Source organism: Mirounga leonina, unplaced genomic scaffold (genome assembly GCF_011800145.1).
Source record: "Mirounga leonina isolate KUSES-001 unplaced genomic scaffold, KU_Mleo_1.0 Mir_115, whole genome shotgun sequence".
Lineage (NCBI taxonomy): Eukaryota > Metazoa > Chordata > Mammalia > Carnivora > Phocidae > Mirounga > Mirounga leonina.
In genome coordinates, this window is record NW_023270268.1 from 74,078,815 (window position 1) to 74,094,655 (window position 15,841).

Genomic DNA, 15,841 nt, shown 5'->3' on the forward strand with positions numbered 1-15,841 from the left:
AAAACATTACCTTTCTTGGGAAAATTTAGAAAATACTACAGCTGTTATTTCAGTTCACGCCAGACAGAAGACCCCCCCCCTTTTTTTTTTCTACCTGCCAACCAACCGAAGAAAGGGGTAGGTGGGTAAGCAGAGATGGAAGAAGGCCAAAGTACAAAAACAAGCATCTCTGAGTCTCAGGTCTTTCCCTGTGCACTCCCGAGTTCATGGCTCCAACTACATCAAATATAACAACTAACAGCAAGATTCCAGGGCAGCATTAGCGCTCTTCAAAAGGGACACACACCCTCTGTATACAAACTAGAGATAGAAACCTTTATTTCACAACTTTGTCATAATTCACTTTCTAATAAGACATGTACTGGGGACAGAGTTTAAAATACTGGGAAAGCTAGATGCCGGGTGTCTTCCAGGCAGGAGCAAAGATGTGGTCACTCCGGGGCCGACGTGTTCCTGGGGCTCTCCAGGCAGCGGGGGCCACACGCACTAGTCTCATCCAATCCCAGTTTTACTTAGAGCCGCCTCCTTTTTTGGGGCTGTTAGTCCTCATTTCATGCCAAATTTTCACTAGAGGCTCCCTGTTCTTCCAAATGAGTTCATGACCGTAAGTAATATACCATCTGGGGAAAAGAAAAACAAACCAGGTTCAACATTCAAACAGTATGACATACAAATGTTAAGTACCATGATGATACCAAGTTGACATTTAAAAAATTGAATGCCATGGTCATTTACTATCTTATTAAATAGCTGATTAATTTATTTGATGTAGATCAATGATTCACCTTTAATATGGAGTACGTGAAAGGCCAAAGTGGGACGGACTATGCACGGCACACACCACTGTTGATTCACCACTGCAATTAAGCATCAACTCCCTCCCCATTAAGACACGAGGAAACCAAGTCTCAGAGAAAATTTGCTCAGGGACTAACAGCTTCTAAGTGGTCGGTCAAGGACTCACCTGAAGGTCAGACAGATTCTAAGCCTGGTCTCTCTTTACTACATTAAATGTAAGAAATGTCAGCATTCGGGGCGCCTGGGTGGCTCAGATGGTTGGGCGTCTGCCTTCGGCTCAGGTCATGATCCCAGGGTCCTGGGATGGAGCCCCGCATCGGGCTCCTGGCTCGGCTGGGAGCCTGCCTCTCCCTCTCCCTCTGCCTCTCTCCCTGCTCATGCTCTCTCTCTCTGTGTCTCAAATGAATAAATAAAATCTTAAAAAAAAAAAAAATGTCAGCATTCGAGGTCACTGATGATGGCTTCAATAGCTTTTTTTAAAAAAGATTTTATTTGAGAGAGCATGAGAGAGCACAAGTAGGGGGAGGGGCAGAGGGAGAAGCAGACTCCCCACTGAGCACACAGGGCTCAATCCCAGGACCCTGGGATCAGGACCTGAGCCGAAGGCAGACGCTTAACCGACTGAGCCACCCAGATGCCCTAATGGGCTTCAATAGTTTGCTTCTCCTCATCTTCCACCTGCTACACAAAGGGTCATCTGCTGATCCAAATTCTGCCCATCTTTTAAAATAAAATATAGTTCCAATCCCCATTCTGCTGTTTAAAACCGCCTAAAAGCAGCCTGAAGCAATGAACTGAGGAAGCTGAAGCACCGAGAGGCTTAGTAATTTACCCTGCCCAAAGCTGCACAACTAGGGATCACCAGAAAGGACACCAGGACCAAAGTCTGACTCTGAAAGCTGTGCCCTCACCACCACTGCAGCACCTCGTGAGCATCTAAGTTGAGGCACACACAGCTGAGTGACCAATGAGCAGGGCCTGCCTTTAGAAGCCCTTAGGCCTAGGTACTACAAGCCCAGAAGCTCTACCTGAGGGAGGCACAGTCTTAGCAGAACTCAGGGGCACCTCTACCACCTCCTCTCCCGGGCTGGGGGAAAGCTGGGAGGGCTTCCTGGAGGAGGTGGGGTTGATTTGGAATGGCTGTTATTGAAAGCTGCTATAACTGAAACCTTTATTTTTGCCCTGGTTTGCCCAAACAGATTTCATGTTCCCTGAGGCGGAGACCAGACTGTGTTAATCTTTGCATCTCCCCAGACACCTAACTGAAAAAATGCTCTATTTAAATGGCTTAGATTTGGGGCGCCTGGGTGGCTCAGTTGGGTTAAGAGGCTGCCCTTGGTTCAGTCATGATCCCAGGGCCTGGGATCGAGCCCCGCATTGGGCTCCCTGCTCGGCGGGAAGCCTGCTTCTCCCTCTCCCTCTGCTCTGCCTGCTTGTGCTGTCAAATAAATAAATAAATAAAACTATTTAAAAATAATAATAAATAAATGGCTTAGATTAGTATCAAAATATCAGTTTAATGTTTCAATTTTTATGTTCTGAATGTTTATTATAAAGTATTGAATCTTTTTTAAAGTACTTGAATCTTAACATTCACTATAGTTTTTAAATGGTCATGAAACTAGTCACCATTAAATAATGTTGAAAAATAATAAATTTACAGAAAGGAAAAAGACATTAAAAAAACATGCAAATTAAAAGGCATGTTACAAAATTCTTTTGGGCTTAGTCAAATTTTATGGTGAACTCAGAACAAGAGAAAAAGGATTTGAAAAAAGATTCAAATGCAATTGTAAAACTCTTGCAAGAAATGAATCACTTGTCAGGAGCTCTCCATTTATAAAGTGCCTTCCCAAATCTTTGTAACCCTCTTATTTCAAGCAGAGAGTCAAATACTTTAATATTACAGGTAAACTGTTCTGATTATACTTGGAAGTTCAAATATAATTGGTCATTTGGCTAAATTAAAATTAGGAAGACACTTTAAAGTGACCAATTTCTAAGTTTTGATTTGGTGTTTTTGGTTTGTTTTGCAGCAGCTGCACAGCCCAGTGCTCACTCTGAAACTCAGCTCTACAAGGACTAGCTGTGTGACTTCCAACAGTTCCCTTCTTTAAAGCAGTTTCTGGGGCACCTGGGTGGCTCAGTTGGTTGAGCGTCTGCCTTCGGCTCAGGTCATGATCCCAGGGTCCTGGGATCGAGCCCCGTATCGGGCTCCCTACTCAGCGGGAAGCCTGCTTCTCCCTCCCCCACTCCCCCTGCTTGTGTTCCCTCTCTCGCTGTGTCTCTCTCTGCCAAATAAATAAAGTCTTTGAAACAATAAAATAAAATAAAGCAGTTTCTTTTCTGTAAAATGGAATACCTCACAGGATCTAAGAGTTTTTTTGTTTTTTTTTTTTGTTTTTTTTTTTTAAGATTTTTATTTATTTATTTGAGAGAGAGAATGAGAGAGAGAGCATGAGAGGGGTGAGGGTCAGAGGGAGAAGCAGACTCCCCGCTGAGCAGGGAGCCCGATGCAGGACTCGATCCCGGGACTCCAGGATCATGACCTGAGCCAAAGGCAATCGCTTAACCAACTGAGCCATCCAGGCGCCCAGGATCTAAGAGTATTAAATCAGTTCTTCACTTGGGCACACAGCAAATATTCAATATATGTTAGTGATTACTACTGCAAAAGTACAAGGTGAGGGACACAGAGTCAAGGAAATATGCAGGAGGACACTAATGGAATCTTGACCATCAGTACCGATTTCTAAATCTTTAACTTTATTAACTGAATTAAAGATGTTGGAAAAGATGAATTTTGGATATGACTGAGATCGAATAAATGAAAGGAGTTGAAATTAGAAACAGCAAAGACAAAGGATTCCTTTGCCTTTCAGATACTGTACTTTATAATACATTTGATCCAATTATTTTCAGAATGGAAAAGGTCATCTAATTATAGTTCAGAAGAATAAAAACCTGCTGGGGAGAAGATCCTTTAAGTAGCCATGGGAGGATCCAGAGAGATACATTTAGAGTTCATAAAACAGAACCCTTTTTCCTAAGTCTTTGTTTCTCACACTGTAATATCAGGTCAGTTTCTACTATTTATAACGTGCTGCTGTTAAAGCCAGAACTCACATATGCGATTCTTTAATCATCACTGAAAATTATAAATGGCATAATGGCATTTAGTTCCACCGCCTACTGGGCAAAACTGCTCCACTTAGAATAGATTTTTCTTCTTTTTTTAATTAAAAAACTTCAGTTTTCCATTGTCATGAAACAAAGTAAAAACCAAGTAAGTGTCACAAAAAGCAACATTTATGCAGGAAAAGATAGTCCAACAGGGGATCCAGTACATCATATAGACAATGACTCTGCTGAAGGGACTCTCATGGTCAGACAGGCTCCAAGAGTCCTGAGGAAGTTGTGACAGAGTCGCCCCAGCGCTACTACGTTTTAGGCAAAATTCCATTGTGTGACGCACAAACGGAAGATCTTGTGAACACTACGCTATTGTACTCAATATGGTGTGATGGAGGTGGGAAGGACTTTGGATCTGGGTTTAAATCTTTGCTCTGCTCCTAGCTGTCTGACCTGGGGAAGATCACTTCTGAGCCTGTTTCCCCATCAGTAAAATTGAAGTAATAAGAGTAGAATGGAAACCACTAGCTCAAAGCCTGCCACCTAACAGATGCCCAGTAAGTGGTCAACACTGGTTTATGATCCCCAGCCTCCATTTATTCAGGTAGCACACACCTGGACACTTGTCCCAGGCAGAGTGTCCACTCTGTGTCTGCCCAGCACTGGTGACAGGGAGGTGGGAAGTGAGTGGTGGCAGGAGAGAGCAGGGAAAGGAGAGGGCAGCGCACACTGCGGGTGGGGAACAGTATCCCAATAGGGGCCAGGAACCCTGACAGCTCCCGAGTTGGGGTGAGCGGAGGTGAACGGTAGGGTAAAGGCACAGCATCTCTACAAATGACTGAGGCTGGGGCAGGACTGCTCTTCTTCCCCTTCCACCTCACGTGGTGAAACTGGGCCAGGCCAAAGCCAACCATGTGCAAGTTTTCTCGCCCCCCCCCCGCCACTACCCCTGCTCCCATCCCAGAGTTAACGGCCTTGCTCTGCCTTCCTAAGGTGGGCGGGGGGAGAGGACCCAAGAAGGCAGCGTAGCAATCAGTTATGCTCAAACTTACATTCCAAAGAGCGCTCCCCCAAGATGTGCCGCATGATCAAAAAATTTCCATCCCAGGACCATTCCTGCTGTATCCATGGCAATAATGGCTTTTAGGGCCTGAAAGCCAGCAAAAGAGAACAGAACTGGTACAACTTTGATTCCTCCAGCATTGACATTTCTAATTTAAGGGCAAGAATTCAGTTAATGTAAAAATATCACTACTGTCCCCAGTACTTCACTTCATAAACATACTCACATTCCCTGCTGTGAATGTGAACATTGGAAGGAAGATAATGGCGAGCCTCCCTTCCGGGATCTTCGTGCAGACAGCAGCAAGCACGGTCATGATCGCGCCTGACTGCAAATGAACACACGCGAACACGTGAAACTCTCAATGTGCAACTGTGCAGTGACTACAGTAATGCTTTTTCCACAAAATTTATAAGCCACACATTTCTAGGGTGAGCACAAAGCTTAAAAGCTTTCAGTTATTAACGTAGAAAATATCAGCCAAAGGGGCTGCAAGTCCACGCACGGTAACCATCTGGACAGAACGAGATGTACAACCACCAGCATGTGAGTGCTTAATGAACTTCAGGGCTTCATTTAATGACTAAAAAGAAATTCTTAAATTTCCACAAAGCCACTTCACCCAGAGTGTGACATTTGCCCAAAGAAACCCACATGCATGAACCTCTTCCAAGTATAATGCTTTATCTTAAAAAAAAAAAAAAAAAAAAAAATCCCATGAAATTTGCACCCTACTTCATAATAAAACTAACCATTTTCTTTAAAACCTTTGAGCAAATGTTCTGCTCCAGGAAAGCATGCCATGTCTATCCCGTGGCTCTGCATGACCCACCCGTCACAGCATCCTCCCAGGGACACACATGCATCTGCCTGCCTGAGAAGCACTTCTCCCAACAACCTCATATTAGAGAATAAAAATCTAAATGTCAGGGTGCCTGGGGCTGGCTCAGTCAGTAGAGCATGCAACTCTTGATCTCAGGGTCGTGAGTTCAAGCCCCAGGTTGGGCCTAGAGTTTACTTTAAAAACAAAACCCTAAATGTCACAAGCTTATGATCAATAAGTCACCCATTTCTTGTTATAGTTGAAATTCTTGTTGTAGTTGAAATTATAATGGCTGTATTTTTTTTAAATCATGTGTTTTTCCAGGTTGCTATATAATCTTCATAATTTAAATGTATAATGGCTATGAAATATCTTCTGGATAAATAATGCTAATTTAACTAAACTCTTAATGTTAGACATGTTCCCACTTCCTCTAAATGGTAGAATACTTGAGAAATTAGATCATAATCCCTAGTTCACATTAAATCTCACAATAATCATTCATCCAAATACTTGAGGCCTACTTTGTATCAGGCACTATGTTAGATGGTGGGGGTATAGAGGGGAACAAAACCAGCAGTCCCTTCCTTAATGGAGCTTACAGAGGAGCAGAAGTAAAAACAAAATATGATCAGCTATGATGGGGAAGTAGGGCATACTATGGCAGCACGTGGAAGGGAGAGCTGATGTAAGCTCAGGGGTCGTAAGTGACATCAAATTTTGCATGGAAGCGTTACCAGGCACTGGCCAATCTTTAGAAGGGGAGGAGATGAGAAGAGTGTTCCAGGCAGAAAACCAGCTTGAACCAAGCCTGAAGATCAAAGAGTACAGTGAAGGGGAAAAATGCAAAGAAGCTGAGTGCAGCTGGAGACCAAGGAGAGAGCAAAGGAGGCCAGCGCTTTAACTTCACTCTTCTTCTGCCAAAGTTCTCAGTTCTAGTCACTTATTAAAAATAATACAACTCTGGGGCACCTGGCTCACTCAGTTGGTAGAGCATGTGACTCAATCTTAGGGTTGAGTTCAAGCCCATGTTGGGTGTAGAGATTACTTAAAAGTCTTTAAAAAAATAAAGAATAAATATAATAAATAATAATAAAATTTCCATGAGGGACATTCTACAAAATATATTCCTACTATTCTTCAAAAGTATCAAGGTCATGAAAGACAAGGAAAGACCGAGAAACCATCACAGACTGGAGGATACTAAAAAGACATGATAATTAAATGCAATGTAGTATCCTGGAACAAAAAAAAAGGAACATCGTGGGAAAATTGGAAATCCAAATATAGTCTGCAGTTTAACAATGCTTTACCAATGTTAATTTTTTAGTTTGGTAAGTTATGGTTATGGAAGATGTTAACATTAGGAAAAGCTAAGGAGATGTACATCTTCACTCTTTTAACAACCATCAGAGCAAAAACTGATTCAAGGCAGAATAATCAATGGATGCTATTTAAGGGGGGTGAGGAGAGTGACAAACAAGAGATCCTGATATTTACATAAATCCCAAAAGCACCTTTTCACAAATTACACATTAATTTTAAAAGGTAAACAGTAACTTTACAGTAGAGAAGCTGGATAACAACCAGTCAATAAATGGACAATAAGGGGCAAATGGGCATTATGTGTCTCCAGTTGTGGTACCCAAGGGCCTAACACCACTCGTGTAGCATTCCAACCAAAAAACACACCATCAGCATCTCTTCATGAGGAAACAGACACACACAACTGATGAACATTCTATTAAATAACTGACCTGTATTGTTCACTGTTAATGACATGAAAAAAAAAAAAAAGCTGACCAAAAGCAACAAGTAGGACTACAACAAACCCAAAACCTTCTGTACAGCAAAGGAAACTATCAACAAAATGGAAAGGCAACCTTCCAAATGGGAGAAAATATTTGCAAATTATATCTGGTAAGGGATTAATTTCTGAAATAAAGAATTCATGTAACTCAATAGCAAAAAAACACGATCCAATTTAAAAAGGGCAGATCTGCAGACATTTTTCCAAAGACGACATTTAGATGGTCAGCAAACACATGAAAAGGTGCTCAATATCACTAATCATCAGGGAAATGCAAATCAAAATCACAATGAGGTATCACCTCACACTTGTTAGAATGGCTATTATCAAAAAGAAAATAGTAAGTGTTGACAAGGATGTGGAGAAAAAGGAAACCTCATGCACCACTGATGGGACTGTAAATTGGTGCAACCACTATGGAAAACAGCATGGAAGTTCCTCAAAAAATTAAAAACAGAAGGGAACCTGGGTGGCTCAGTCAGTTGGTCATCTGACTCTTGATTTCAGCTCAGGTCATGATCTCAGGGTCTGGAGATCAAGCCCATTATGGGCTCCGTGCTTAGCACAGAGTCTGCTTAAGATTCTCTCTCTCTCTCTCTCTCTCTCCCTTTGCCCCTCCCCTTGCTCGTGCACTCTGTCTCAATAAATTATTAATTAAATCGTTTAAAAAATGTTTAAAAAAATTAAAAACAGAATTTTCATATGATCCAATAACTCCACTTCTGAGTATTTATCCAGAGACACTAACTCAAAAAGGTATATGCATCCCCATGTTCATACTAGAGTTATTTACAATAGCTAAGATAGGGAAACAACCTAAGTGTCCATCGATGAAGAAAACGTGGTGTGTACACACACACACACACACACACACACGTATTATTCAACCATTAAAAAGAAGGAAATCTTGGGGTGCCTGGGTGGCTTGGTCAGTTGGGCGTCTGACTCATGATTTCAGCTTGGGTCATGATCTCAGGGTTGTGAGATTGAGCCCTGTGCTGGGCTCTGGGCTTAGCATGGAATCTGCTTGGGATTCTCTCACTCTCCCTCTGCTCTGCCCCTCCCCTTGCTCATGCACGCTCCCTCGGGAGGGAGGGAGGGAGGAAGGAAGGAAGGAAGGAAGGAAGGAAGGAAGGAAGGAAACCTTGCCATTTGTGACAACATGGATTGACCTTAAGGGCATTATGTTAAGTGAAATAAGCCAGAGAAAGAAAAATACTGTATGATTTCACTTATGTATGGAATCTTAAAAAAACAAAAAGCAAGCTCATGTATGGAGAGAACAGACTGGTGGCTGCCAGAGTCTGGGATGTGGAGAGCCAAAATGGGTGAAGGGGGTCAAAGGGTACAAACTTCCAATTATAAAACAGGTAAGTCATGGGGATGTAATGTACAGCATGGCAACCACAGTTAATATTACTGTGTTGCATATGTGAAAGTTACTGAGAGAACAGATGTTAAAAGTTCTTATGGCAGGGAAAAATATGTGTAACTATAAATGGTAACAGACTTATTCTTAACTATGTTAACTAGAATTACTGTGGTGATCATTTTGCAATATATACAAATATCAAATCACTATGTTGTACACTGAAACTAATATGTTATGTCACTTATACTTCAATTAAAAAAAAAAAAAGGGCTGCAGAAGGAAATGTTCCAGCTTTTAGAAGACCAGAGCGACATAACCACTAAATGCAATACATGATCTTAGAGGGGGAAAAAACAGCTACTAGACATTATTGGGACAACTGACAAAGACTGGAATATGTTCTATAAATGAAGTTAAAGTATTGTATCAATACTAAATTTCCTGAATTTGATAACTGAACTGTGGAAAGATACAAGAATATTCATATTCTTAGAAATATACACTGAAGTATTTAGGGGTAAAAGGGCATGATATATGCAACCTACTTGCAAACAGTTCAGAAAAAATAGTATGTATATATAGAGAAAATGGTAGTGAAATGTGGCAAAATGTTAAAAACTGGTGACTGTGGTTCAAGAGTTTTTTGCAGTTCTTTTCAAAGTGAAACACAGACTTAAATGTAAAACGTACACTGATTATATACTTGCAATTAAGATGTGCATATAATTTTTTGTTTCATAAGTAAATTTTCATAAGTAATTCTTTATCCATATAATCTTCATAACATATCATTGTTCACATGTGTGACTGTTTTTGCACGATGAATTTTAAATGAATTTGCTCTAAGGGGCTTTGTGTTTCCACAAGCTAGTGAGTACAGCTAAAAACCCTGGCATTACATGTAAAACAAACATGTAAAACTAAGAAGACTCTAAAAGGCTGAGAGAAGAAAGCAGACCAGCAAGGAACCCTGGGATCCAAGGAATGACACAGTGGTGAGTCCTGTGGGTTTTGGCCTCACATAACTCAGACTTGGCTCTGGAGAACCTCATCACCTGGAAACATCAAAGAACTGAGACAAAATGGGTCCATCCCCACACCCTAAAATGCTCTCTGTAGCCAAAGGACCAAGAAACGGTAGCCTAGCAAGACAATCAACTTTTAGATAACCACTCTACACCAGCCGAACAAAAGAACTAGCTGCGGCCCAATCCCCATCAACAAAGGCTGAGGGGAGAGCCTAGACTTCTACCCTTGCAGACTGCAACCCGGCATCCTAATACGGTCGACAGGGTAGCGTCAGTGGAAGTCATGTGGGCAGCAGTAACAAGGCCCTGTTCCTCCTAGCCAGGAGAGGTCTACAAGGAGACTGAACTCCCAGAACTCCCAGTCCTGCCCTTTAGTAACAAGAGCCCTATCCCCTAGGTGTCAAAGGAGGCTGAGTAGGAAACCTGGACTACTTCCACCTCACCAGACACTAATGGTCAACACATCCCTTCCCCTCATCAGAGCAGTGTCAGGGGGCAGCCTGATAAACAATAGATTTAAATAAGATTCAAAGTCTCATAATATCCAATGTTCAGGTTTCATTTAAAAATCACTCACCATACCAAGAACCAGAAAAATCTCAAGTTGAATGAGAAAAGACAATAGACCCCAACAAGATGATACAGATATTGTCTGACAAACATTTTGGGTTTTTTTAAGAATTTATTTGAGAGAGAGAGAGAGAGAGAGCATGCGAGCATGCAAGCAGGGGCGGGGGGCGGGTGGCAAAGGAAGAGGATCTCAAGCAGACTCCCCGCTGAGCACAGAGCCACTCGGGGCTTGATCCCATCCCATGAGATCATGACCTGAGCCAAAACAAGAGTCAGCTGCCCAACCGACTGAGCCACTCAGGCGCCCTGACAAACATTTTTAAACAGCAATTATAAAAACGCTTTAATGAACAATTACAAACATGCTTGAAATGAGTGAAAAATAGCACAGAAATAGAAAAGCTCAAAGAAACAGAAGACACCATGAACAATGTAAACTTTAGAACTGAAAAATATAGTACCCTAAATAAAAACACTCAATCAATGGGCCAAGGCAGAATGGAAAGGACAAAGAAAATAATTAGTGAACTTGAAACAGAATAGCAATTACCCAGTCTGGACAACAGAAAGACAAGACTGAAAAAAATTAACCAAATTTCAGGGACCCATGAAATTATAAGTGATCTAACATCATGTCATCAGAGTTCCAGAGGAGGGAGGACGAGTGAGGATGAAAAAGTATTTGAAATAGTAATGGCTGAAAATTTCCAAAAGACAAACTCTAGATTCAAGAAGCTAAGCAAACCCCAAACAAGATCAACACAAAGATATCCATGACAAGACAGGGTCAAACTTCTGAAAACTCAAGACAAAGAAAAAAATCTTCAAAGAGATCAGCAACACCTTACCTATAGGCAAAAAGCTATTTGAACAACAAAGGATTTCTCTTCAGAGCCTGTGGAGGCCAAAAAGAAGTGGCACAATATTTTTCGTGTGCCAAAAGAAATGTCAGCCTGGAATTTTTTATCCAGTGAAAATATCCTTCAGAAATGAAGGGGCAGACATTCTCAAAGAAAAACCTAAGAGAATTTAGCACTAGCAGACCTACCTAAAAGATTGACTAAAGGAAATTCCTTCAATAAAAAGAAAATGATAGATGGAAGAAATCTTGAAACATCAGGGCAGAAAAACAATGGAAAAAGTAAAAATTATGCATAAATACAGTAGTTTTCTCCTCCCTTGGAATTTTCTAAATGATGCTTAGTGGTTGAAGCACATATAACAACAACAGTGGCCAATATTCTAAACGTACGCAGAGGAAATATTTAAGGCAATTATAATTTGAGGAAGATACAGGGATGAAAATGGAGGTAAGGTTTACTTCACTCAACCACCACCAGCACACTGTGGTAAGTGGTGTGTGTGTGTGTGTGTGTGTACAGTCATGTATATATGTTGCAATACCTAGAGCAGCCACTAAGAAAGTTATACAAAGAGATACACTCCAAACACTATAAACAAATCAAAATGGAATTCCAAATCTGTTCTAGTGACCATTTTATTTTACTTGCAACCCTGTAGGAAGAGACTAGATACTTTCCTAATTTAGCAGAGAATTCACTTTATATACAGATTAAATCAGTGATACTTTAATCAATGAAGTTAAAGTTATCATAATGTTGGTGAGCAAATTTGGCCTGTGATAAGCTATAACATCAAGTAAAAAAAATTCCTCTAAAATTTTAACAAATGCTGTTTCCTACAATGAACATTTTATTGATATTTGCCATCTCAAGATTAAGGGTCACATTTCACAGACAATAAACTTTTGAAAAGCACACTAGAGAAAAGCTTCCTACCAATAACTACTAAAAAACAATTTTTAAGTGAGATTCAGAACACACAGAGCTCTAGCTAAACAAAACCCTTACCAAAATGCAGTCAGTATTCTTGCTCCCTAGTGCCAATATGTTAATTGACAAAACAAAACTTTGTCAATAGTATTTTTTTTCCAGCTTTCTCATTAAAAATGCCATTATTCCTGGTGATTTTGTTTTCTTTAATTACTGGGGACAATAATTTTATCCTGACATGGCTCTACAGAATTTTGATGACTAACAGGAACTCCACAATTCTTAGCACATGCTCCTTATTATGCTAAGCATTCTAAACACACCTGCACTGAAGATCCAAAAGAGAGGTGTTATCCCCATTTTATATAGAGAAGCTGAAGTTCAAAGAGGTTCAGTAATATATGTTCTAGAAATCACAAGTAAGTGACAGCTGGAATTCAAACCAGTCTAATTCCAAATATCATATGCCACACTCTTTTCATCTTGGATTTCAGTTTCTTATTTGTAAAATGAGAATAACACTTGTCTGAGGGCACATCAAAATGCCCTCCCGGGGCACCTGGGTGGCTGAGTTAGTTGGGCACCCGACTCTTGATTTCAGCTAAGTCATGATCTTGGGGTTGTGGGATTAAGCCCGTGTCGGGCTTTGCACTCACTAAAAAGTCTGCTTGAGGATTCTCCCCCTCCCCCCCCTTGCTCTCTTTTTCCAAAGTAAATAAATAAATCTTAAAAAAAAAAAAAAAAAGCCCTCCGAGATCCCCTCAGTTAATGAGAAATGTCTCCTCACTCTGAGGACACCCAAACTCCTCTAGAGATCACTCAGCCCTTTTGGTGTGTATTATGTATGTGTATAATGTTTTTTCCCCAACCAAAGTCAGAGTCCATTTATGATTCACCCCAGTGGTCTTCACTGCCTTCACATAACAGATGCTTAGTTGGTGACTGAGGTAAAGGATAGGATTTGAAATATGTAAATTATACCAGCACCAAATTTTATATATAAAACATTCCATGCAGGGAAAAAGGGGTGCTTAAGAAATCAAGTAGGTGATAGGAGAAGATACAGGTCTCACTGAGAAATTAAGTACACACAAATCTGAGGAACACACACATTATGGGATGATTACCTAAGAATTCTTTTTCTAAAAATGAACCTTCAAGAAGTTTCTTTAAATATGAAATCCCCTTATGAATGCATTTAAGTGATTTGCACTTAAATATGTACAAAATGAATGTGTAGTCTTTAAAGAAATGTTATGCAAAGATTTCTATGTGCCTAGAAATCTGCCATTAAACTCAAAAAACACATTTGCGCTTTTTTGTTTTTTGTATTTTTGTTTTTAAGCATCCAGAACATAACGCCTAAAGACCGGAATTGTGATCATCTTGCTCACTGGCTGTATCCCCAGTCTCTAGTACAGTACCTACTAGTCTAATCTGCGTAGCAGACACTCAAATAGTGACTAAACAGAAGGATATAGTACCAGAATCAAATCTGTAATTATTTTCAATTTTCCAATGCTAGATTAGGCTCTCTGGTTTTGGGGATTGAACACCCAACTGTTCTGACTACTCTTGATTTGTACTTTTCCAGTGAGTATATATAAATGACCAACAGTTAAAAGCTATGGCCTGGAGTTTACAAGGCTCTACAAACGTATGAATTCTAAATTAGATACAGATTAGTTAGTAGTATTGTTTCAAATGTTAATTTCCTGGCTTTAATAATTTTACTGTGCTTCTGTACTTAACAGTAGGGTAAAGGGTATATAGAAGTCATTGTAATAATTACGCAACTTTTCTGTAAGCCTAAAATTATGTCAAAATGAAGTTAAAAACTAAATTAAGAAAATTTACATTAGAAATACTTACTGCACCAAGTGATGGTCCATATCTTCCTGTGGCGACTTTACATACATAACTGACAAAATTGGAAATAACACCTGGGAAATAAGTCACATTTTGATAATTTTAGTGAAGTATAAAAATGGTTTCCATTTCTGATCTCCACCCCACAGAGACTAACAGTGTCGGATTTCTGCCTGGGTCAGTACAAGGTGCAGGCATGAATACCTATCACTTCAGATATTTGTAAGAAAAAGTTTGACCAACTGTACAACTTACTTACTGAATGACATTAAGGTCATTCACTTTACTTCTCAGTTCTCATTTTTCTCATCTATAACATGAAAGAGACTAGTTCCAAACCCACCAACTGTCTGGGAATCCTCTGGGCTACACTCCAAACACTAAAATCAGATTCTCTGGAGTGGGACCAGGGAATCTATATTTTACTCAGCTTGCCAAGTGACTCTGCTGCAGATCTAGACTAGATGATCTTTTACAAGTCCCTTTGGCTCCAAAGTTATCTAAGCTGAATATGGCTCATTTTTAAAACAACTTCCTAGAGAGCAGGGATTAATGGCACCTGAGAAAGACCCGTTTGTACCTACAACAATACAACTAGTGCTTGGGGAAAGAACTACACACTTCTGTCACAGGCCAAAGATGTTGCTCAGTTTCTAGTTTTGAGGGACCAGATGCATGGATATTTGATTAAAACTGATTAAAATCAGCACCCATTCTGGGCCTTGTGGTAGACGCTTCTATTTAATCCTTTCTACAACCCCTTGTCATGAGAGAGTATCATTATCCTCAGAGAGGTGTATAGTCTTTTCTGCAACATCACACAGCGAGTAGCAGAAATAGGATCTAATAAAACTAGGTCTTCTGACTTCAGGCTCTCAAGTGCTTTTTTTCCACACTACAGTATGATTCCCAGATATACTGTTTTTTATTTTTTAAAAGATTTTATTTATTTGTGAGAGTGCATGAGTGGGGGAGAGAGCATGGGCGGGGGGAGGCACAGAGGGGAGGGAGGGAAGCAGAGGGAGAGGGAGGGAAGGAAACTCCCTGCCACAGGGCTTGATCCCAGGACTCCAGAATCATGACCTAAGCTGAAGGCGGGCGCTTAACCAATTGAGCCACTCAGGTGCCCCAATATACTGTTTTTATTTTTATTATTATTATTTTTAAAATTTTATTTATTTGACAGAGAGACAGCGAGAGAGGGAACACAAGCAGGAGGAGTGGGAGAGGGAGAAGCAGGCTTCCCGCCGAGCAGGGAACCCGATGCGGGGCTCGATCCCAGGACCCTGGGATCATGACCTGAGCCGAAGGCAGATGCTTAATGACTGAGCCACCCAGGTACCCCCAAATATACTGTTTTTAAATGAAGGGATTTTTAGGGGCGCCTGGCTGGCTCAGCCGGGAGAGCATGTAACTCTTGATCTCAGGGTTGTGAGTTGTTTTTTTGGGTATAGAGATAAATTAAAAAAAAAAAAATCCTTAAAAAAATAAAAATTTTTTAAAAAATTTAGTTTATTTTTTAAATAATTTGAGAGAGAGAGAATGAGAGAGAGCAAGCACATGAGAGGGGGGAGGGTCAGAGG

General features: G+C 40.5%; 1 protein-coding gene across 3 annotated transcripts in view; it reads right to left on the reverse strand.

Annotated features, from left to right (window-relative positions):
* Positions 1-294: 294 nt before the first annotated feature.
* The window catches only part of PARL (presenilin associated rhomboid like), a 47,595-nt gene continuing 32,048 nt past the window's right edge, over positions 295-15,841 (reverse strand). The window contains exons 7-10 of one of the 3 annotated variants that reach the window (XM_034999689.1): positions 14,262-14,332; positions 5,220-5,321; positions 4,983-5,141; positions 295-620 (exon numbers count right to left, since the gene is read on the reverse strand). In XM_034999689.1, the coding sequence (XP_034855580.1) occupies positions 5,019-5,141; positions 5,220-5,321; positions 14,262-14,332 (296 nt within the window). In that variant the 3' untranslated portion in view covers positions 295-620; positions 4,983-5,018. The remainder of the gene's footprint in view (positions 621-4,982; positions 5,142-5,219; positions 5,322-14,261; positions 14,333-15,841) is intronic. The other 2 variants (XM_034999688.1, XM_034999690.1) reach the window with 2 other exon arrangements.